This window comes from Oncorhynchus tshawytscha, linkage group LG06, assembly GCF_018296145.1.
Source record: "Oncorhynchus tshawytscha isolate Ot180627B linkage group LG06, Otsh_v2.0, whole genome shotgun sequence".
In the NCBI taxonomy this organism is placed as follows: domain Eukaryota; kingdom Metazoa; phylum Chordata; class Actinopteri; order Salmoniformes; family Salmonidae; genus Oncorhynchus; species Oncorhynchus tshawytscha.
In genome coordinates, this window is record NC_056434.1 from 50,347,518 (window position 1) to 50,371,779 (window position 24,262).

A 24,262-nucleotide genomic window follows, 5' to 3' on the forward strand; every position below is an offset into this window, starting at 1 on the left:
AGGTTGGACGGGGAGCGTTGCTGCACAGATATTTTCAGGTCTCTCCAGAGATGTTCAATCGGGTTCAAGTCCGGGCTCTGGCTGGGCCACTCAAGGACATTCAGAGACTTGTCCCGAAGCCACTCCTGCATTGTCTTGGCTGTGTGCTTAAGGTCGTTGTCCTGTGGGAAGGTGAACCTTCGCCCCAGTCTGATGTCCTGAGTGCTCTGGAGAAGCTTTTCATCAAGGATCTCTCTGTACTTTGCTTCACTCATCTTTCCCTTGATCCTGACTAGTCTCCCAGTTCCTGCAGCTGACCTCCATCATGTTCACGTGCCCTTCTCCCACAGCATGATACTGCCACCACCGTGCTTTACCATAGGGATGGTGCCAGGTTTCCTCCAGATGTGACGCTTGGCATTCAGGCCAAAGAGTTCAATCTTGGTTTCATCGGGACCAGAGAATCTTGTTTTCTCATGGTCTGAGAGTCCTTTCGGTGCTTTTTGACAAACTCCAAGCGGGCTGTCATGTGCCTTTTACTGAGGAGTGGCTTCCGTCTGGCAACTCTACCATAATGGCCTGATTGGTGGAGTGCTGCAGAGATGCTTGTCCTTCTGGAAGATTCTCCCATCTTCACAGAGGTACTTTGGAGCTCTTGATCAGGGAGATGTCCAAGAACCCCATAGTCACTCTGCTCTTCCTTATTGCTCAGTTTTGCCGGGCAGCCAGCTCTAGGAAGAGTCTTGGTGGTTACAAACTTCTTCCATTTAAGAATGATGGAGGTCACTGTGTTCTTGGGGACCTTCAATGCTGCAGAAATGTTTTGGTACCCTTCCCCAGATCTGAGCTTCGACTCAATCCTGTCTTGGAGCTCTGCAGACAATTCTTTTGACCTCATTACTCTGACATATCCTGTCAACTGTGGGACATTATATAGACAGGTGTGTGCATTTACAAGTCATGTCCAGTCAATTGAATTTATCACAGGTGGACTCCAATCAAGTTGTAGAGACATCTCAAGCATGATCAATGGAAACAGGATGCATCTGAGCTCAATTTCGAGTCTCATAGTAAAGGGTCTGAATGTTTTTGTATTTGCTACTTATTTCCAAAAATCTGTTTTCGCTTTGTCATTATATGTGTAGATTGATTTATCCATTTTAGAATAAGGCTGTAACAAAATATGGAAAAAGTGAAGGGGTCTGAGTACTTTTTGAATGCACTGTAAGCCTTCCACAGCCATAAGACCCACTAAAAATGTATTTTATTTTGTCAAGATAGTTGAACCTGCTTTTTTGGTGTTGCAATAATCACTAATCTGGCTTTCAAGTCTGTCTTTGAAAATGCCATTTTTTGTTAAGAATTAAACTAAAACCACATTGACTAATAATGACTAACTTCTTGAAGCAGGCGTTAGGCTATAGACACAGGTCTCATCAACAATCTCTCAAGCCCACGTGCTAGGGATTAGCCAGCTAATCTTTATACTTCAAGTATAGTCAACTTGGATCTATTTGCTAGCTAACAAGGTTGTTCAGTTGAATTGTTATGAAAACACCCTTCTGTCTGTCTCCAACTGTTTTAAAGGCTGTTCGCCTGTCCAGTTTGTTCAGATGTTGAAATCAAACGGCCTACCTTATTTCTCAGAATGAGAACAAGTTGCCAATTCCTTATACAATTGTGTTTTATGCTTATTGCAACAGACTAGACAACTAGTATAGCAGTCTTTGGCTAAAATGCTACTAGCGGTACGTGGTACCCCAATGCTGTGCACAACAAACTGGACATTCATTTTCCAGAATTAATGCTCATTAATACTCTCGCTTTAGTAGTGTCTGCTCTGCGCACAATTTTAGTAGTTGAGACGTAAAAAGGGCATCGTTAGAAGAGTTAACTACTCTATTACAGTTTTTTTTTAAATGCTCAATGTGTTTTGGTGTCCTTATGACCGATCCGCTTGTAGGAGAGGAAGATCTCTCAACTTTGTTGGCATAAGAGGCAGGGAGAGGGGCTTGGTGTGTGTGTAAACCATAGAGGAAGAGGCTTCAGTCTCGCTAAAGTATGTCCAAAATTAGGCCAATGTGGTTCTATGGACTTATTTTGGACCTTAGCGTGTCTTCTGCCTTCCGACTTTGGGACAACAAGTACCATTGTTAGGGCGGAGACGTGTATCTCGTCATAATATACAGATCTCTGATGTAACTGGGAAGGTGCACACAGCACAAAGGGGCGAAGGGGAGGAGACCAAAAATACAACATGAGAACAAGCAGACATAAACGCTCATAAAAACAAAATCCCTACTCTGAGTACGCGTCCTGAACTCAGGCGAGCAAAACCTTGAGACTTCCTTAATATTAGAGATTGTTCATTAGTTGTGCAATTCTGTAATTTTTTTGGGTGCGTGTTGAGTAACTTATTTTTTTACTTATTATGTACATAATGTTGCTGCTACTGTCTCTCAGAAAATCGATTTCTCACCACGGACTGGAAGAAGATTTTTCCTTTAATGAGTCCGATGAGATATCCTGCTTTCACTGGAACAGGCCCAGATCCACACCTTTTGCGTGAACAAAAGTCGCCGAAAAAGGGGACGCAGATTGGGGATCCTTCTGAGATTCCGGAGGCGAGCGAGCAAACTCCCAATGCCTTCCATTCTTCTAGCTAACATGCAGTCTTTGCAAAACAAAATTAAGATTATCCTACAAACGGGACATTAAAAACTGTAACATCTTATGTTTCACTGAGACGTGGCTGAACGACGAAATGGACAACATAGAGCTGGCGGGATATTCCATTCACCGGCAGAACAGAGACACTACCTCTGGTAAGACGAGGGGTGGGGGTGTGTGTCTTTTTGTCAATAACAGCTGGTGCGCGATGTCTAATATTAAAGAAGTCTCGAGGTATTGCTCTCGTCTGTGGTAGAGTACCTTATGATAAGCTGTCGAACACACTATCTACCAAGAGAGTTCTCATCTGTGTTATTAGTAGCCATCTATTTACCACCACGAAGCAAAGCTGGCACTAAGACCGCTCTCAACCAACTCTATAAGGCCATAAGCAAAGAAGAAAATGCTCACCCAGAAGCGGCGCTCCTGGTGGCCGGGGACATTAATGCAGGCAAGCTTAAATCAGTTTTACCACATTTTTACCAGCACGTCACATGGGCAACCACGGAAAACAAAATTCTAGACCACCTTTACTCACACACAGAGATGCATACAAAGCTCTCCCCCGCCCTCCATTTGGCAAATCTGACCATAATTCTATCCTCCTGATTCCTGCTTACAAGCAAAAACTAAAGCAGGAAGTACCAGTGACTCACTTAATACGGAAGTGGTGAGAATACGCGGATGCTACACTACAGGACTGTTTTGCTAGCACAGACTGGAATATGTTCCGGGATTCATCTAATGGCATTGAGGAATACACCACCTCAGACATCGGCTTCATCAATAAGTGCATCGATGACGTCGTCCCCGCAGTGGCTGTATGTACATTTCCCAACCAGCCATGGATTACAGGCAACATCTGCATCGAGCTAAAGGCTAGAGCTGCTGCTATCAAGGAGCGGGAGACTAATCCGGACGCTTATAAGAAATTCCGCTATGCCCACAGACGAACCATCAAACAAGCAAAGCGTAAATACAAGATTAAGATTGAATCCTACTACACCGGCTCTGATACTCGTCGGATGAGGCAGGGCTTGAAAACTATTACGCACTACAAAGGGAAACCCAGACGCGAGCTGCCCAGTGACACAAGCCTACCAGACGAGCTAAATGCCTTTTTATGCTAGCTTTGAGGTAAGCAATGATGAAGCATGCATGAGAGCTGTTCTGGATAACTGTGATAACGCTCTCGGTAGCCGATGTGAACAAAACCTTTAAACAGGTTAACATTCACAAGCCGCTGGGCCAGATAGATTACCAGGACTTCTACTCAAAGCATGCGCGGACCAACTGTCAAGTGTCTTCACTGACATATTCAACCTCTCCCTGATCAAGTCTGTAATACCTACATGTTTCAAGCAGACCACCATAGTCCCTGTGCCTAAGGAAGTGAAGGTAACCTGCCTAAATGATTAGCGCCCCGTGGCACTCACGTCGGTAGCCATGAAGTGCTTTGAAAGGCTGGCCATGGCTCACATCAACAGCATCCTCCCAAACAACCTAGACCCACTCCAATTCGCATACCGGCCCAACAGATCCAATCTCAATCGCACTCCACACTGCCCTTTCTCACCTGGACAAAAGGAACACATATGTGAGAATGCTGTTCATTGACTACAGCTCAGCGTTCAACACCATAGTGCCCACAAAGCTCATCACTAAGCTCACTAAGCTAAGGACTCTGGGACTAAACACCTCCCTCTGCAACTGGATCCTGGACTTCCTGACGGGCTGCCCCCAGGTGGTAAGAGTAGGCAACAACACGTCTGCCACGCTGATCCTTAACACTGGGGCCCCACAGGGGTGTATACTTAGTCCCCTCCTATATTCCCTGTTCACCCACGACTGCATGGCCAAACATGACTCCAACACCATCATTAAGTTTGCTGATGACACAACAGTGGTAGTTCTGATCACCGACAACAATGAGACGGCCTATAGGGAGGAGGTCAGAGAACTGTCAGTGTGGTGCCAGGACATCAACCTCTCACTTAATGTGAGCAAGACAAAGGAGCTGATCGTGGACTGGAGGAAAAGGTGGGCCGAACAGGCCCCCATTAACATCAATGGGGCTGTAGTGGAGCGGGTCGAGAGTTTCAAGTTCCTTGGTGTCCACATCACCAACAAACTATCATGGTCCAAACATACCAAGACAGTCGTGAAGAGGGCACGACAAAACCTTTTTCCCCTCAGGAGACTGAACATTTTTGGCATGGGTCCCCTGATCGTCAAAAGGTTCTACAGCTGCACCATCGAGAGCATCCTGACCGGTTGCATCACCGCCTGGTATGGCAACTGCTCGGCATCTGTCCGTAAGGCGCTAGAGAGGGTAGTGCAATCAGCTCAGTACATTACTGGGGCCAAGCTTCCTGCCATCCAGGACTTATATAATAGGCGGTGTCAGAGGTAAGCCCATAAAATTGGCAGAGACTCCAGTCACCCAAGTTCTAGACCGTTTTCTCTGCTACCTCACTGCAAGCGGTACCGGAGCACCAAGTCTAGGACCAAAGGCTCCTCAACAGCTTCTACCGCCAAGCCATTAGACTGCTGAGCAATTCTTAAAAATCGTCTCTGGACAATTTACATTGACCCCCCCCCAGATTACCTCAACTAGCCTGTACCCCTGCACACGGACTTTGTACCGGTGCCCCTGTATATAGCCTTATTATTGACATTCTTATTGTGTTACTTTTTATTATGACTTTTTATTTCAGCCTACTTGGTAAATATTTTCCTCTTCTTGAACTGCACTGTTGGTTAAGTGCTTGTAAGTAAGCATTTAATGGTAAAGTCTACACTTGTATTCGGCGCATGTGGCAAATAAAGTTTGATTTGATTTATAGTTTCCCACTTACCACAAGCATGTGAATGCCCCGATAATATAACTTTAAACTATAACAAACAATTTAACATTTCTACTCTAGTGTAATCTTTTGCATAACAACTGTGGAACATGTTTAGCTATAGGAATATGCTTGTACAGTACACGCTAGCAACACAAGTAAACATTAGCAAACATTCAAAATCTGTGTTTGGCGCCAAATGAGGGGATAGGAATCACGTCCCAATGATATATCCTTTCTCCTGCAGTGTGCACTCACTCGTTCACTACTTCCCACAAATCTAAAAGCATTGGATTGGTGGAGAAGTGGGTGAGTGGAGGTTTCCACCTTATTTCTTATTCCAGTAAATCCTTTCATTTCAGTGAGGGGAAGTGAACAGGTGCACACTTTGGGAGTAAAGAAAGATAATTGGGATATAGCATTATCACAGTCCTCTTTGTATGTGTGTGTGTGATGTTGTAATAAATGTATGGATCTGGGTGACCCTGTCTCTTCTCTCATCTCTCTTCTCTCTTCTCCCTCCCCCGGCCACAGTCCGATATCAGGCCCGATGTCCAGTGAGAAGGAGATAATCCACAGTGTGTGTGTGTGCGTGCGATGTCGTGTGTGCGTGCAACGTTGTGTGTGCGACGCTGTGTGCATGTGTGTGTGGGAAGTACACTGTGTTTGTATGTGTATCTGTGTCTGTAATTGTACAGATTTCTAGGTAACACTGTGTCCTCCATTCTCTCTCTCTCTCGCTCCTCTTTTTCTCTTGCTGGCCTGACCAGTAGGGTATCATTCCTCGTTGCCTAATGTCCTGTGAGGAGGAGATGGACCAGAACTTTTGTGTGTGTACATGTGTATAAAGTACACTGTATAATATTTATTTTCTCCCCTCTCTTCTCACCTCTCTTCGCTCCTTTTTCCCCTCCCTCACCCGGCAACAGCGTAGTACGGTATCATACCTCGAAGCGCAACGTTGAGTCCAGAGATGGCGTGTGTGTGTGTGTGTGTGTTTGTGTGTGTTAGTCTTTTATGTGTGAAGTACACTGTCAATGTGTGTATCTTTGGTCGGTTACAGTATAATGAAGCCCTATAACACTGTGTCCTCTATCCCTGGCCCGACCACAGTAGAGTCCAGCATGCCTCGTAGCCAGACCTTCAGAGTTTGTACAGATGAAGTCGGAAGTTTACATACACTTAGGTTGGAATCATTAAAACTTTTTTTTCAACCACTCCACACATTTCTTGTGAACAAACTATAGTTTTGGCAAGTCGGTTAGGACATCTACTTTGTGCATGACACAAGTCATTTTTCCAACAGTTGTTTACAGACAGATTATTTCAGTTAGAATTCACTGTATCACAATTCCAGTGGGTCAGAAGTTTACATACACTACGTTGACTGTGGCTTTGAACAACTTGGAAAATTCCAGAAAAGTATGCTGATAGGCTAATTGACATCATTTGAGTCAATTGGAGGTGTACCTGTGGATATATTTCAAGGCCTACCTTCAAAATTAGTGCCTCTTTGCTTGACATCATGGGAAAATCTAAATAAATCAGCCAAGACCTCAGAAAAACAATTGTAGACCTCCACATGTCTGGTTCATCCTTGGAAGCAATTTCCAATCGCCTGAAGGTACCACGTCCATCTGTACAAACAATAGTACGCTAGTATAAACACCATGGGACCACGCAGCCGTCATACCGCTTAGGAAGGAGACGCTGTCTCCTAGAGATGGACGTACTTTGGTGCGAAAAGTGCAAATCAATTCCTGAACAACAGCAAAGGACCTTGTGAAGATGCTGGAGGAAACAGGTACAAAAGTATCTATATCCACAGTAAAATGAGTCCTATATCGACATAACTTGAAAGGCCGCTCAGCAAGGAAGAAGCCACTGCTCCAAAACCGCCAGAAAAAAGCCAGACTACGGTTTGCAGCTGCACATGGGGACAAAGATCATACTTTTTGAGGAAATGTCCTCTGGTCTGATGAAACAAAAATAGAACTGTTTGGCCTTAATGACCATCGTTATGTTAGGAGGAAAAAGGGGGAGGCCTGCAAGCCGAAGAACACCATCCCAACCGTGAAGCACGGGGGTGGCAGCATCATGTTGTGGGGGTGCTTTGCAGCAGGAGGGACTGGTGCACAAAATAGATGGCATCACGAGGCAGGATAATTATGTGGATGTATTGAAGCTGCATCTCAAGTCATCAGTCAGGAAGTTCAAGCTTGGTCACAAATGGGTCTTCCAAATGGACAATGACCCCAAGCATACTTACAAAGTTGTGGCAAAATGGCTTAAGGACAACAGTCAAGGTATTGGAGTGGCCATCACAAAGCCCTGACCTCTTTCCTATAGAAAATGTGTAGGCAGAACTGAAAAAGAGTGTGCGAGCAAAGAGGCCTACAAACCTGACTCAGTTACATCAGCTCTGTCAGGAGAAATGGGCCAAAATTCACCCAACTTATTGTGGGAAGCTTGTGGAAGGCTACCCGGAACTTTTGACCCAAGTTAAATAATTTAAAGGCAATGCTACCAAATACTAATTGAGTGTATGTAAACTTCTGACCCACTGTGAATGTGATGAAAGAAATAAAAGCTGAAATAAATCATTCTCTCTACTATTATTCTGACGTTTCACATTCTTAAAATAAAGTGTTGATCCTAACTGACTAAGACAGGGAATTTTTTACTGTGATTAAATGTCAGGAATTGTGAAAGACTGATCCGACTTCAACTGTATGTGTGTTAGTAGTATATACTGTATAATGTACACTGTGTAGCACTGTCTCCTCTCTCCAGTAGACTATCATGCCTCGGAGTCCTACGTCCAGTGAGGAAGAAATGGCCCAGAGTGTCTCTGACGGGTCTGGAGGTTTTGAGACAGACAGCTCCAAGGAGGAGGCTGGCCATGGAGGACCTGGAGGGGAAAGGGCCAGCAGAAGGACCGACAGGAGAGCAGAGAAGGATAAGGCCGCCCGCAGGGAGTCACTGGTCTTCTGTGTGGTCATCCCTGACCTGCAGCAGTCTGTGAGTATACACTTCTGTCTCATTAAACTGTTTTTCTTCTCATACTGCAGGAATATGCTATCTAAATCCAGTTCGAAGTCAAAACATAAGCACGTTTCACTTTCCATTTGTGTTGTCATACCTGACCGACAGCAATCCATGAGTAGGGACAGGGACATTGTATATATATATATTTTTCATATTAGTCATTTAGTAGACAGCCTTTTCCAGAGTGACATACAATCAGTGCATTCGACTAAAATAGTTAAAACAATGCAGATACTTGAAAAAGAAAAGGAGAGCCTCACACTATGAGCTCAAAAGCAATCATTTAATAACCAACATTTTGACAGACAAGCTGTCTTCATCAGGGTATAATGACAAACACTGCAGGTCACTAGTTTATATCGCTTGGAAGGACACACACATGTGTCTGTAATCATGGCCGGGTGTGGAACAACGACCACATCACAATCATTACAAATAAAACATCTTCAAAAAAACAGCAGCTATCTGCGAAATCAGTGCTAATGAGAGTAGAAAAATAATTGGGATGCTTCATGCTGGTTGGAATTACGACATACCGGTAGTTGTTTCTGCAGTTTGTTACTGCGTTTTGCTTATATGAAAGACTAAACCCTAGGCTAGTAAAATTGTAAGTAAAGCACAAAGCTGTTAAAAAAACGAGGTCATAGCAATCGTGGGATATTTACGCCAACCTAGCTGCAAACAGTCAACGTGAAAGAGCGAGCTACAATTGCTATGTACTGTATAATGTATAAACTGAAAGTCAGACTGTTCTCAGCCAAGCAATTAGATAGATACAGTGCCTTCAGAAAGTATTCACACCCCTTGACTTTTTCCACATTTTGTTGTGTTACAGACTGAATTTATTATGGATGAAATTGAGTTTTTTTTCCCACTGTCCTACACACAATACTCCATAGTGTCAGAGTGGAATTATGTTTTTTTTTTTATTTTTTTTTTACAAATTAATAAAAACTGAAAAGCTGAGATGTATTGAGTTAATAAGTATTCAACCCCTTTGTTGTGTCAAGCCTAAATAGGTTCAGGAGTAAAAATGTGCATAGCAAGTCACCCAATGCATGGCATGGACACACTCTGTGTGCAATAATATTATTTAACATGGTTTTTGAATGACTACCTCATCTCTGTACCGCACATATACAGTTATCTTTAAGGTCCCTCAGTCGAGCAGTGAATTTCAAACACAGAATCAACCACAAAGACCAGGGAGGTTTTCCAATGCCTCTCAAAGAAGGGCACCTATTGGTAGATGGGTAAAAATAAAATAAAAAGCAGACATTGAATATCCCTTTGAGCATGGTGAAGTTATTAATTACGCTTTGGCTGGTGTATCCATGTTATGGGAATGCTTGTAATCGTTAAGAACTGGGGAGTTTTTCAGGATAAAAAGGAAACGGAATAGAGCTCCGCACAGGCAAAATTCGAGAGGAAAAACCTGGTACCGTCTGCTTTCCATTAGACACTGGTAGATTAATTTTCCTTTCAGCAGAACAATAACGTAAAACACAAGGCCAAATCTACACTGGAGTTTCTTACCAAGAAGACAGTGAATGTTCCTAAATGGCTGAGTTACAGCTTTGACTCAAATCTACTTGAATATCTATGGCAAGACATGAAAATAGTTGTCTAGTAATGATCAACAATCAACTTGACAGAGCTTGAAGAAATCTGAAAAGGATCATGGGCAAATGTTGCATAATCCGGGTGTAGAAAGCTCTTAGAGACTTACCCAGAAAGACACACAGCTGTAATCGCTGCTGAAGGTTCTTCTACAAAGGATTGACTCAGGGGTGTGAATACTTACATAAATGAGATATTTCTATGTTTCCTTTTCAATACATTACGAGATTCCTCTAAAAACACGTTTTTACGTTGTCGTTATGGGGCATTGGGTGTAGATGGGTGTAAAAATGTATCACAACATGTAACACAACAACATGTGGAATAAGTCAAGGCATATGCATACTTTCTGAAGGCTCTGTATGTAAGAGGGAGAAAGAAAGCAATTGAAAATTGGTAGCTTGGTTATTCAGCCACAAAACACATCTTTTCTTGCTGAGAAGAAGTGCTGTTGTTTTTCAAATTCCTTATCAGAAATGAACATGCACTCTCATATAAACCCACTAGGATTTTCTGGATAACAGCATAATCCATTGCTATAATCCTTACTAATTGATTGAGCTAATTCCAGTTATTGTTTCCTTCCACCAATACTGTGTAGTGTGCACCTCTGCCAAATGACTTCATGACTATGGAATGATCATTTTTTTTGTCCAGCTTCTTTTGGGAAGAGGCTAGCTAATTACTGAAACAGAATATCATTCGTAGACATTTCCATACTGTTCTATACAGGACTTCCTAGTCTATTCTACTGTAAATAAAATACTATATTCACAGCCATTGTCTCACTGGCAGGGAGACGTGTGCTATTGTTTGTCCAGGTCCATCTGTTACCACCTGCTGCCAGAATGGAACATCTGCATGTGTGTGTTAGAAGCAGAAATGCATGCTTTTTAAACCCAACGCCACCTGTCCTCTAATGTTTTGGAGCAGAAATGTATGTTTAAACTCCAGGTTTGGTATGTTAGCATGATCTTTGCATATGTTGTCTTTGTTTTGGAGCAGACATGTATGAGGTTTAAACCCGAGGCCACCGTATGGGTTGCTAAACAGCAGATCCTGTGTACACTGACCCAGACGTTGAGGGACGTGCTGAACTATGGCCTGTTTCAGCCCGCCGTGGAGGGCCGCAAGTCTGGCTTCCTGGACGAAGAGCGCCCCCTCAAAGACTACCCTACACCCGCCAGCATCAAGGGGGTTCCAACTCTGGAGGTACAGTAAAAGTACTGCTTTGATCCATCCCTCAGGTCCAGCCCTAACCCTAGCCCGAGTCCTAACTCTAACCCTCAGACCTCACCCAGACCCAACTCTGGTTGTACACTCATCCACCCTCAGGCAGCAAGTCCTAACTCTAACCCTCAGACTAACTTACCCACCGATCCCAACTCTGGTTGTACAGTAAAAGTACTGCTTTGATCCATCCCTCAGGTCCAGCCCTAACCCTAGCCCGAGTCCTAACTCTAACCCTCAGACTAACTCACCCACCAGCAGCAAAGGGATCCCAACTCTGGTTGTACAGTAAAAGTACTGCTTTGATCCATCCCTCAGGTCCAGCCCTAACCCTAGCCCGAGTCCTAACTCTAACCCTCAGACTAACTCACCCACCAGCAGCAAAGGGATCCCAACTCTGGTTGTACAGAAAAAAGTGCTGCACCGTTAGTCTGTATTATTAAAACGCACATCCATCACTGATTGCCTCACCACATGCAGTACCTTCATCAGGCTATTACGTTTTGATCAAAGAGTGGATCTTCGTCTTGTCAAATAGATGCGCTCCTGGCTCAAAACATTACACTATAAAGTATGTGGTAGAGCAATCGTGTGTGCATTGCAGGCCCTACTTAAATAATCCAGTACGGCTCCATCCCTCAAGTCCAGTCCTCCTGTATTGGCAAACGTAAGTCACTGATTGCTCGACAACAGACCTTTATTAGGCGAGCACAATGTTGTTATGGATTGTGTGTGTGTGTGCCCTACTTCCTCCATCCAGCACTGCTCCATCCCGGCGGTCCAGTAACACAGCACTGGACACGCTGCTCGAACCCCAACCAGGGATGCTGTATAAGCACTTCTCCGGGTTGATCATTATCAAAGAATCTAATCTGTAGAAAATTCAGCCACTTAATGAATGATCGAGGGACTGCATCACTATAATAAGTCTTGTTTTCCCAAACAGCTCAGCTGGATTTGTGATGAGGCGGCATAGCGGGAAACTCCATTCTTGGCTCCCTCTCTCTGTTCTTTGTTCTATATAGCCTCACTCAGTGGTCCCCTGGTATCACTAGTACTTAATTACTGCCTGCCTGGGTGATATTCTCTAGTATAGTACACCTTAGTTACTTAGTATTAGACATACGGATCACCCATTCTGGGGCAGTATTCATAAAGTGTCTCAGAGAAGTGGTGATCAGTTTTGCCTTTAAGATCATAACTGAGTCTTTATAGAACAATGACATGGACAGGGGAGGGGGACACCTGATCCTAGATCACTACTCCGACAGTACGCTGAGATGATTTTGTGAATATGGGCCCTGGGTATGATTGGGAAGTAATCTTTTTTTGAATCTTCTTTCTACAGTTTTGTTATTAGAGCAAGGTCTACCAACAACACAATGTGAAAGTTTCCATAGATACAAAAAAATCCTCTTGGCTCCTTCTCTCTGCTTTGTTCTATATAAGCCCAGTCAGTGGTCCCCTGGTATCGCTAGTACTGAAGTCTTAGTTACTGCCTGCTTCTTCTACTGGTAGTTGTACACCTTACTTAGTATTGAATATATGGATCACCAATACCAGCGCCGCAGGGTATGATTATATCTGTTTTGTTAGTCGGGATCATTACGAGTTGATTATAAGAGGCGTTATAGGGTGTTGATGCTCATGATTAGTATTAACAATGCATTACAACAACATCATAGTGTATTATACCATTTGGCTTTAAGTAAAGCGTTACCATTTTTCTCTTCTCCTATTTACAGTTCCGTTACAAGAGCAGGGTCTACCAGCAGCCCAATGTAAACGAAAAGCAGATTGCCAAAATCCACACGCAGGTGAGAAAAATAGATTAGGCTTCATATTCCTTTTTCACTTCTTCTTTCAAGTGCCTTGAATATCTATTGCTGATGTAATTTATTGTATTGGATCAGGTGAAAGCTATATCTTGGACCCTTTTCACACTATATATCCATCAATGATGGAACCGTGCTGAAAAGAGCAATGTGAAAAGACAATATTAGCCGCAGTAGAGTACGGCTCAGGTCATTACAGTCATGTGAAAAACTGATATTATTAACGGAGCTTGTCTCTGAGACTTTCATTGTATTATGAGCAAAAGAACATCTCAGGGCCTTTCTCTGTAATACTGATCAAATCAATACACTATTCGGCTACAAGCTGAATATAAAGTGTGAATTATTGAAGTGCATCATTTCAATGGGCTCAATATTCAGCAGGTATGTGTTTTAACACATAGAACAGGATGGATTATTGGATTAAGACAGAAAACGACTTGAGTCCAGGAGAAATTCTATCCCTGTCCTTCTCGGTCAAAAAGGAATGCCACACTAAATAATTCACCCATCAAATTCCATCCCTGCTGTTTCCCCTGTTCTTTCAAGTCCACTCTTCCTTTATGTGTGTTCGTGCGCGCGTGCGTGTGTGGTGTGTGTGTGTGTTGGAGTTGTTCAAAGTGTGTGTACTGTGGCTGCGTTAGAGTGCTCTGGTCAGCGTCAGTCCCCCTGTAGTGTCTCTGTCCTGCCTGAAGGCTGCAGGCGAGCCTCTCTCCTTCTGCCTGGCACTGTTCAGCTCAGCTCAGCTCTGGGACCTGCTCTCTTAGCTATTTATAACTGGCCTGGAAAGCAGCACATGTGTCCCTGGTCCCCGGGAAAGCACCATGAGAAGAACAGCAGTGCAGAGACCTGTGTAACCATCATCTGACCTCCCTACTGTACCAACCTCCCTGTCCCTGTATCAACCCCCCCACACCCCCCCTGCTCTCTCTCTCTGTCTTTCTCTGCCCCCTCCTACTCCTAGGCCAACTATAGGAAATTCATGGACCACATTCAGCATCTCCAGCTGGATAAAGTGGTAAAGATGCTGGAGAAAGGCCTCGACCCCAACTATCAAGACCCTGATACTGGTGGTACGCCACACACACACACACACACACACACACACACACACACACACACACACACACACACACACTAGGCTCTTACTCAATATTGTGATATTCCTATTCCAGGAAACCTACCCATCGCATTTGCTTTGATGATGTTCATACAATAAACTCAGGGTTTCTTCTTTTAAGTAATATCCGTAACACTGAACAGCACCATGTTGTGTGTTTGTTTTGTAGAAACTCCACTGACCTTCGCAGCCCACCTTTACAATGTGGAGCAGGTCATCGTTGTATTGAAACAAGGTGGAGCACATCTGGACTTCAGATCACAAGATGGGATGACCGCTCTCCACCATGCGGTCAGGGCCAAGAATCAGGCCACGCTGAAGGTTATCCAGCATCTCTATGCCTTTTACAGCTTATATAAAGTCGGCCACGATTCCCCTCTCTACCCCTTCCCCTTGGCCTTACCCTTTGATGTGTGCAGATCTGTATGGTTGAAGCAACATAGTGGAACATCCGCCACTACTGCTTTTCTCCAGACCCTTCAGATCTGCAAACGTAGAAGGGTTAGGACCAAGGATATGGGAAAGAGAGAAAATTGGTATCGGCTGATACGTTTTAGATTTTTCGAAACAATCTATCCCATAACAAATCAAATCCAACTTTGTCACATGTGCCGAATACAACAAGTGTAGACCTTACCGTGAAATGCTTACTGACAAGCCCTTAACCAACACCCCACATAGAGGAATCATAATTGACAATGTCCTACGCATAACACATCTGAACGACCACCTGGATTTGGTCGGTCGTATGTAGCAAAATTTGAAATGGTGTGTTTTTCTTTTTACATTGGATAAGAGTAAAGACTCATAGCTACAACATGGTATATCATACACTGCAGTTGAGGAACAATGGGAAAGTAATTGAGTTTGCGTTTATTATTTGAGTTTATTTTTACAGGGACAGTGCACATTAATCAACGTTTTAGTAAAAGTGACGGTTTTAGCCAACCGGGTAATTTTCAACTGCAGTCCCTGGGCAGGTTTTTAAAATGAATTACAATACAGACAATCAATGAGCAGTGAGCACACGCAGAGCAACATAGGACAAGCAAGACATAGCATGCAGACAGAGCAACATAGGACAAGCAAGACATAGCATGCAGACAGAGCAACATAGGACAAGCAAGACATAGCATGCAGACAGAGCAACATAGGAAAAGCAAGACATAGCATGCAGACAGAGCAACATAGGAAAAGCAAGACATAGCATGCAGACAGAGAAACATAGGACAAGCAAGACATAGCATGCAGACAGAGCAACATAGGACAAGCAAGACATAGCATGCAGACAGAGAAACATAGGACAAGCAAGACATAGCATGCAGACAGAGCAACATAGGAAAAGCAAGACATAGCATGCAGACAGAGAAACATAGGACAAGCAAGACATAGCATGCAGACAGAGAAACATAGGACAAGCAAGACATAGCATGCAGACAGAGCAACATAGCACAAAAAGCAACAAGACAAAACCCATAAAAGCAACAAAGTTTTTCCACACCTCACAAGCCACAGACAGCAGACAACATGGAAAGCAGCAATACACAGCTAGGGATTATGTTCACAAATCTGATTGACCTTTAGCCATGTCTTCATGTTTTTTGTGAAAGTGTGATAGGTGGTGCAATTCTGCTTTGAAAGTTGATAAACTTGTAACATCACTTTTGAGATAATGGTCTTTGCATGTTTTGGTACCTACTAGAGAGCTCTTCTTTGTCTACACCTATTCAGCATTGTTCACACCTAGATACTTTATGTCTAAGTCCTGGGAAATTTTCTTGTCACTTACAACCTCATGCTAATCGATCCCGAAGAAGCTTACGGACAATGTCAAATGTGATATAGCGAAGCACCTGAGTGAGTTGGGTGCGCAATTACGCAGGTACTTTCCAGAAACGGATGACGCAACAACTGGATTTGTTATCCCTGTCATGCCCTGCCTCCAGTCCACTTACCGATATCTGAACAAGAGAGCCTCATCGAAATTGCAACAACTGGTTCTGTGAAAAATGTATTTAATCAGAAGCCATTGGGCTGTGCTCAGAGTATATTGCTTTGGCAAATCGCGCTGTTAAGACACTGATGCCCTTTGCAACCACATACCTACAGTTGAAGTCGGGAGTTTACATACAACTTAGCCAAATACATTTAAACTCAGTTTTTCACAATTCCTGATGTTTAATCCTAGTAAAATTCGCTGTTTTAGGTCAGTTAGGATCACCACATTATTTTTTAAGAATGTGAAATGTCAGAATAATAGTAGAGAGAATTATTTATTTCAGCTTTTATTTATTTTATCACATTCCCAGTGGGTCAGAAGTTTACATACTATCAATTAATTGCCTTTAAAATGTTTAACTTGGGTCAAACGTTTCGGGTAGCCTTCCACAAGCTTCCCACAATAAGTTGGGTGAAGTTTGGCCCATTCCTCCTGACAGAGCTGGTGTAACTGAGTCAGGTTTGCAGGCCTCCTTGCTCGCACATGCTTTTTCAGTTATGCCCACAGGAATTTGTGATGGCCACTCCAACACCTTGACTTTGTTGTCTTTAAGCCATTTTGCCACAACTTTGGAAGTATGCTTGGGGTCATTGTCCATTTGAAAGACCCATTTGCGACCAAGCTTTAACTTCCTGACTGATGTCTTGAGATGTTGCTTCAATTTATCCACATAATTTCCCTCCCTCATGATGCCATCTATTTTGTGAGGTGCACCAGTCCCTCCTGCAGCAAAGCACCCCCACAACATGATGCTGCCACCTCCGTGCTTCACGGTTGGGATGGTGTTCTTCGGCTTGCAGGCTTCCCCCTTTTTTTCCAAACATGACGATGGTCATTATGGCCAAACAGTTCTATTTTTGTTCCATCATCCCAGAGAACATTTGTCCAACGCTCTTTGTCCCCATGTGCAGTTGCAAACCGTCGTCTGGCTTTTTTTTATGGCGGTTTTGGAGCAGTGTTTTCTTCCTTGCTGAGCGGCCTTTCAGGTTATGTCGATATAGGACTCGTTTTACTGTGGCTATACATACTTTTGTACCTGTTTCCTCCAGCATCTTCACAAGGTCCTTTGCTGTTGTTCAGGGATTGATTTGCACTTTTCGCACCAGAGTACGTTCATCTCTAGGAGACAGAACGCGTCTCCTTCCTGAGCGGTATGACGGCTGCGTAGTCCCATGGTGTTTATACTTGCATACTATTGTTTGTACAGATGAACGTGGTACCTTCAGGTGTTTGAAAATTGCTCCCAAGGATGAACCAGACTTGTGGAGGTCAACAATTGTTTTCTGAGGTCTTGGCTTATTTTTTTCAAATTTCCCATGATGTCAAGCAAAGAGGCACTGAGTTTGAAGGTAGGCCTTGAAATACATCCACAGATACACCTTCAAGAGGTGTAAAAAGCCTATCAGAAGCTTCTAAAGCCATGACATCATTTTCTGGAATTTTCCAAGCTGTTCAAAGGCACAGTCAACTTAGTGTGTGTAAACTTCTGACCCACTGGAATTGTGATACAGTGAATTATAAGTGAAATAAATAGTCTGTAAATAATTGTTGAGAAAATGACTTGTGTCATGCACAAAGTAGATGTTCTAACCGACTTGCCAAAACTATAGTTTGTTAACAAGAAATTTGTGGAGTGGTTGAAAAACGAGTTTTAATGACTAAGAGTATGTAAACTTCTGACTTCAGACTACTGAATGTGAGAGTGGATTCTCAGCCCTCGCTAACATGAAAACTAAATACAGACTATGCGTGGGAAATGATTTAAGACTGAGACTGTCCAATACAACCCAACATTGCAGAGTTATGTGCATCCTTTCAAGCACACCTTTCTCATTAACCTGTGGTGAGTTATTCACAATTTCCGATGAACAATAACGTTTTATATGTAAGATGGTTAAATAAAGAGCAACATTATGACTATTATTATATTTTTATTTGTGCCCTGGTCCTATAAGAGCTCTTTGTCACTTCCCATCAGCCTGTATGTGACAAAAACTCACACTTATTCTTATGTTTAATAAATGTATCGTAGAGTGTGTGGCAGGCTTACAATGATGGCAAAAAAACAACATTTGAGAGTGCGCTGACCCTGGTGCTAGAGGGGGTATGCAGCTGGAGGTTGTTTGTTTGAAGGGGTACGGGACTATAAAAAGTTTGGAAACCACTGCTCTACGGGACGGTTGAGCTAACGTGCGCTAATGTGATTAGTATGATGTTTTAAGTAACAAGAGAATTTCCCAGGACATAGACATATCTGATATGGGCAGAAAGCTTAAATTCTTGTTCATTTAACTGCACTGTCCATTGTATAGTAGCTATTACAGTGAAAGAATACCATGCTATTGTTTGAGGAGAGTGCACAGTTATGTATCAGGAATCAAGGTAAGACCCAAGTGGAGACTGTGTGAATTAACAATGTTTATTGTAACCACAGGGGCAGGCAAACGACAGGTCAAGGCAGATAGGGGTTGATAATCCAGAGTAGAAGCAAAGGTACAGGACGGCAGGCAGGGTCAGGCGGGTGGGTACAGGGTCATGACAAGCAAGGGTCAAAAACCAGTAGGACGAGAAATAGAGAGGCTGGGAAAAGACAGGAGCTGACAGGACAAACACTAGTAACATTGACAAACAAGACGAACTGGCCCAGACAGTTTTTCTGGGGCAGTGTGCTTTTGGGGGAGTGATTTTACACTCCGGTCAGCTGTGACAATAGTCTTCCACAGCCTCCTCATCCCGGGCCAGTGGAACTGGGCGGTGATCCGTTCCCGGGTCTTATCCATTCCCAGGTGCGCCTCCAACAGGTGAACAATTCCTGCGTACAGTTGGGGCAGCAACAGTACCTCTCTAAGTTCCCCCTGTCTGCAAGACACCTGATGCACAAAGTTATTCTTGATTTGGAAATGGGGGTATCGCCAGTCACTCACCCCCGGAAGTAGCTTTCAAGTAGCGGCTTTCAAGTTCGAATCCTCCCACTGGGCAGTCCCAAACTGTTCCCTCAGTTGGCCCACAGTGGGTGTCCCGGCTGGTCCCTTGAAATCGATGAGGGGAATGGGCTCCTCCTCCAGTTGTTCACTGGGGGGGGTCGGGTTCCGTCACACCCTCGGACTCGGACTCCGGACCCGTAGATACGGGTTTGTCAACTTGCTTCCAGGCCACGCTCTTGTCTTCCCCCGGCTCGTACCTTTTTCCTCAGCTCCTGCCTCCACAGTGCCCTGAACAGTGGACAATCTCGTTGTACGGTACGGCACCCACCATCATCTGGTACGGCACCGGTACGGCACCCACCATCATCTGGCAGCCCCCTTGTGGCGTCACGATATTGGCCTGTACGGTTGGATACCGCTTTGTGTCACAGTGGACACATGAGACGGACATCGCCCTACCACGTTCGGTCCCCTAGGCCAGCAGGGTCGTGGCTATGAGCGTAACAGGAGTTGACATAGTTCACTGCGTGGCCCACCTCACCTACGGGGCTTGCTGATGGCATTGAATCCTCTGGAGTCGGACAATTCCATGAAAGGTGCCTCTGGGCACCACACTCAAAACACCTCCTTAGATCTCCATCTACCTGGGGTCGACTGTCGGTTTGAAATATACTGCGGTGTGGGTGTCCTTCCATCCACTCGGACGGGCCTCCGACTTGGCCCGGCTCCCCGTCAGGAGGGCCTCTGTGTTCTGATGCATCTCCACTGCTCCTGGGAGGCCCTTCAAGGTCTTGGGCGTGCATAGATTCGCTGCCCTCTTCGTGTCGTGGGGTAGGTAAGAAGCGATCCATGACCACTTTGTCTATGATGGAGAGGGTGGATATGTCGGTTTGGAAGCACGGCCAGGTGATTCGCACTAGGTGGCTGATCTGGGCTCGAGGGGACGCATCGGCCACGTACCTCCAGTCGTGGACCAGTTGGGCCCGATGGGCCTGTCTGAGTATGTCATAGTTAGCTGCCTGTTCGTTGTTAAGGTCCAAATATGCCTTTTGGGAATTCCCGGACAGGTACGGGGCCAGCAGACTTACCCACTTCGGCCTTGGCTATCCTTCCCGTAGCGCTGTCCATTCAAACATGCAGAGGTATGTTTTCAATGTCATCATCCTCCGTTAGCTTGTTTAAAAACTGGTCTGGATGCGTTCCTCCTTGTAGCTTCCTGTTTTCTTCAACGAGGCAAACATTTTGTTGACGCTTTTCCTCCAGCATTCGTTCCTGAACCGTCTGTTGGGCCCGGGACGAGCTGAACTATCAACATGTCCAAGCTTATGCTGCGTAAACGTCAACCCAGATCTGACCATGTTATCAGAATGCCCACATTCTCCACCAATTGTGGCAGACCAGGGGGTTTGGTCAAGACGTTTAACAGATCAGACACAGACACAATTGTATTAGCTCGGTTTCAAGGGTGTTTATTAAATAACAAACAAAGAGAAAAGAATAGGAGACCTACTCCGGGATATCGTCTTCTGGGCTCCGGAGTCTTGCGGTATCCTGTGGGGAACAAAACCAAGCTCCCTTCGTTATCTCTGGTACTGAGCATGATTATACATGAGTTACCTCTCTTCCCCCTAGTCCCCAAACTTGTGTGCTGCCCTTCTGGCAGCTTTATGGGACTCGTCCAGCTAGTGAGCAATCAGCCCCTTGATTACTGGGCTCTCGAGTGGCGCAGCAGTCTCAGGCACTGCATCTCAATGCAAGAGGTATCACTGCAGTCCCTGGTTTGAATCCAGGCTGCACCACATTCGGCCGTTATTGGGAGTCCCATAGAGCTGCACACAATTGGCTGGGGTAGGCCGTCATCGTAATTAAGAATTCGTTCTTAACTGACTTGCCTGGTTAAATAAAAAAATGTAAACAATTACAAATTACTCACCAACCACAATCAGCCCAAATTAGTCCTGACTGGTGAGCCCGTTGAGACCTGGCACGTCCAGCAGAGGGAGCCATCGACGCAACAAGTCTCCCGCTGGTGGCTAACCTGCTGTATACCACAGTAGACATACATTTAAGCTATACAGTACCCTACCCCCATTCCATGTATCAAACTTTGACCTACCAGCACCATCACCAACAGCCACATGACACCGTCACCCATTTACCCCAAGGCGGCTCAACTTACCCTGTCCCTATGCTCAATTTACCCCATAGTTTATTAAGTACACGACCTATCTACAATTTAATGAACATATGTCAATCATTATTTGAATATGTTGGTAACCCATTGTCTAAAAGTGATAATGCCCTCGAAGCTGGTGTTTGGAGGATACTGTGAAGTCTGCATTCTACATGCAGACTGTACAGTAACTGTCCAGTGAAAATCTCACGTTTAGAAGTTAATATTCTGTTAAAACTTACCAAAATAATGTTGACTCATCAAATACCAATCCTGTACCAGACTGAACAAAAGTATAAACGCAACATTTAAAGTGTTGGTCCCATGTTTCGTGCGCTGAAATAAAAAAAATCCAAAATTGTGTGCACTAATTTGTTTACATCCCTGTTAGTGAGCATTTCTGCCAAGATAATCCATCTGGTGTGGCTTATTAAACAGCATGGTCATTACATAGGTGCACCTTGCGCTGAGGAAAATAAAAAGCCACTCTAAAATGTGCAGTTTTTTTCACATAACACAATGTCACAGATGGCTCAAGTTTTCAGGGAGCATGCAATTGGCATGCTGACTGCAGGAATGTCCACCAAAGCTTTTGCCAGATAATTAAATTGTTCATTTCTATTCCATAAGCCGCCTCCAACGTCGTTTTAGAGAATTTGGCAGTATGGCCTCGCAACTGATGAAACTGTGGGTTTGCATAACCAAATAATTTCTTGACAGAAACCGTCTCAGGGAAGCTCATCTGCGTGATCTTCATCCTCACGCTTCTCCAGTGTGCTCTTCACGGATTAATCCTGGATTCAACTGTACCGGGCAGATGACAGATAGTGTGTATGGCATTGTGTGGGCGAGCGGCTTGCTGATGTCGAAGTTGTGAACAGAGTGCCCCATGGTGGCGGTTGGGTTATGGTATGGGCAGGCATAAGCTATAGACAATGAACACAATTGCATTTTATGTATGTGTAACAGTATAGACTTTACGGCTGTCCCCTCGCTCCGACCTGGGAGCGAACCAGGGACGCTCTGCCCTTGCAGAGCAAGGGGAACCACTACTTCAAGGTCTCAGAGCAAGTGATGTCACCGATTGAAACACCACTAGCGCGCACCACCGCTAACTAGCTAGCCATTTCACATCAGCTACACTCACCCCCCCTTTTGACCTCCTCCTTTTTCCGCAGCAACCAGTGATACGGGTCAACAGCATCAATGTAACAGTATAGACTTTACATCTGTCCCCTCACCCCGACCTGGGCACGAACCAGGGACGCTCTGCACACATCAACGGTCACCCTCGAAGCATCGTTACCCATCGCTCCACAAAAACCGCGGCCCTTGCAGAGCAAGGGGAACCACTACTTCAAGGTCTCCGAGCAAGTGCTGTCACCGATTGAAACTCCACTAGCGCGCACCACCGCTAACTAGCTATTTGATACAGTGACGAGATCCTGAGGCATGTTTGGGATGCGCTGGATCGACGTGTAATCCAGCATGTTCCAGTTCCCGAACAATATCCAGCAACTTTTTTTATCCGCGCCCCTACCTTTTTTTAAAGGTATCTTGCATATCTGTATTCCCAGTCATGTGAAATCCATATATTAGTGCCTACTGAATGTATTTCAATTGACTGATTTCCTTATATGAACTGTAACTCTTTGAAATTGTTGCATGTTGCGTTTATATTTTTGTTCGGTGTATAAATTGGAGAAAAAACACTTAAAAAACACCACTTGTATCTCAAACAGACTGTTTATTTATTTTTTGTACTATTTCCTCCTGTCATCATCCTAAGGAGGATGAGCTGGCCAATAAGCGGGCTACTGCATGAATGTTTTTAATGACCAGTATACGCCCACACCATTCTGTTGTTGCCCACAACATTCCAACACAGAAAATTGGCTATTTAACTTGCTTGAATACAATTTTTTTGGAAGCAAAGCTATTTCACTGATATTGTAATTAATTATAGGTCATCTTTTATAGAAATCGGGAAACATTGGACAGTTACTTTAAATAAAGTGTAGCTCAGGGCTGAAGTTTCTCCTGTGTACAGATCTAGGATGTATCAGCTTCCCCAAACCTAACCTTAACCATTAGTGGAAAAAATGTTTAACTGACCTAAGATCAGCAACGTCAACTTAAACCTAAATTGCTCACCCTAATACTCTCTGTCGCCCCCCTCAGGCTCTACTGGACCTGGGCGCATCTCCAGACTACAAGGACAGCCAGAGTCTCACCCCCCTCTACCATACAGTCTTGGTGGAGGGAGACCCAAGCTGCTGTGAGCTGCTACTGAGGGCCCACGCCACCGTCTCTTGCCATGACGAGAATGGCTGGCACGAGATACACCAGGTGTAATAATCGATTGGATTTATATAGAGGTAGCCTAACGGTTAAGAGCTTTGGGCCAGTAACCTTTTGGGCCAATAAGCTGGCAAGGTGGAAAAATCTGCCGTTTGGCCCTTGAGCAAGGCAGTTAACCACCAGCAACAACTACTCCCCGGGTGCTGATGACGTGGAAGTCTATTAAGGCACCCCCCCCCCTCCGCACCTCTCTGTTTCAGAGAGGATTGGTTAAATGCAGAAGACACATTTCGGTTGAATGCATTTGGTTGTGCAACTGATTAGATATCCCCCTTTCCCGAAGGGTTTTACATACAAGTGTTCCACATACTGGTTTAGTTGAGAGTCTCAAGTTACAGCGCCTGATACAGTACTAATGCAATTTAGCCAAGCCATTGAAATTATATGGACTCCCTTGAATAAGCTATCTTGTCTTTGATTAGATATAATTCCGCTTTTGGTAGATGTTTCACTTTAT

At 44.4% G+C, this 24,262-nt stretch overlaps 1 protein-coding gene across 1 annotated transcript in view; it reads left to right on the top strand.

The window, feature by feature from the left end:
• The first annotated feature begins 8,295 nt into the window (after window positions 1-8,295).
• The window catches only part of shank2b (SH3 and multiple ankyrin repeat domains 2b), a 127,250-nt gene continuing 111,283 nt past the window's right edge, over window positions 8,296-24,262 (top strand). The window contains exons 1-6 of the mRNA XM_042323342.1: window positions 8,296-8,516; window positions 11,169-11,375; window positions 13,139-13,210; window positions 14,193-14,301; window positions 14,518-14,669; window positions 23,626-23,793. Of these exons, the coding sequence (XP_042179276.1) occupies window positions 8,298-8,516; window positions 11,169-11,375; window positions 13,139-13,210; window positions 14,193-14,301; window positions 14,518-14,669; window positions 23,626-23,793 (927 nt within the window). The 5' untranslated portion in view covers window positions 8,296-8,297. The remainder of the gene's footprint in view (window positions 8,517-11,168; window positions 11,376-13,138; window positions 13,211-14,192; window positions 14,302-14,517; window positions 14,670-23,625; window positions 23,794-24,262) is intronic.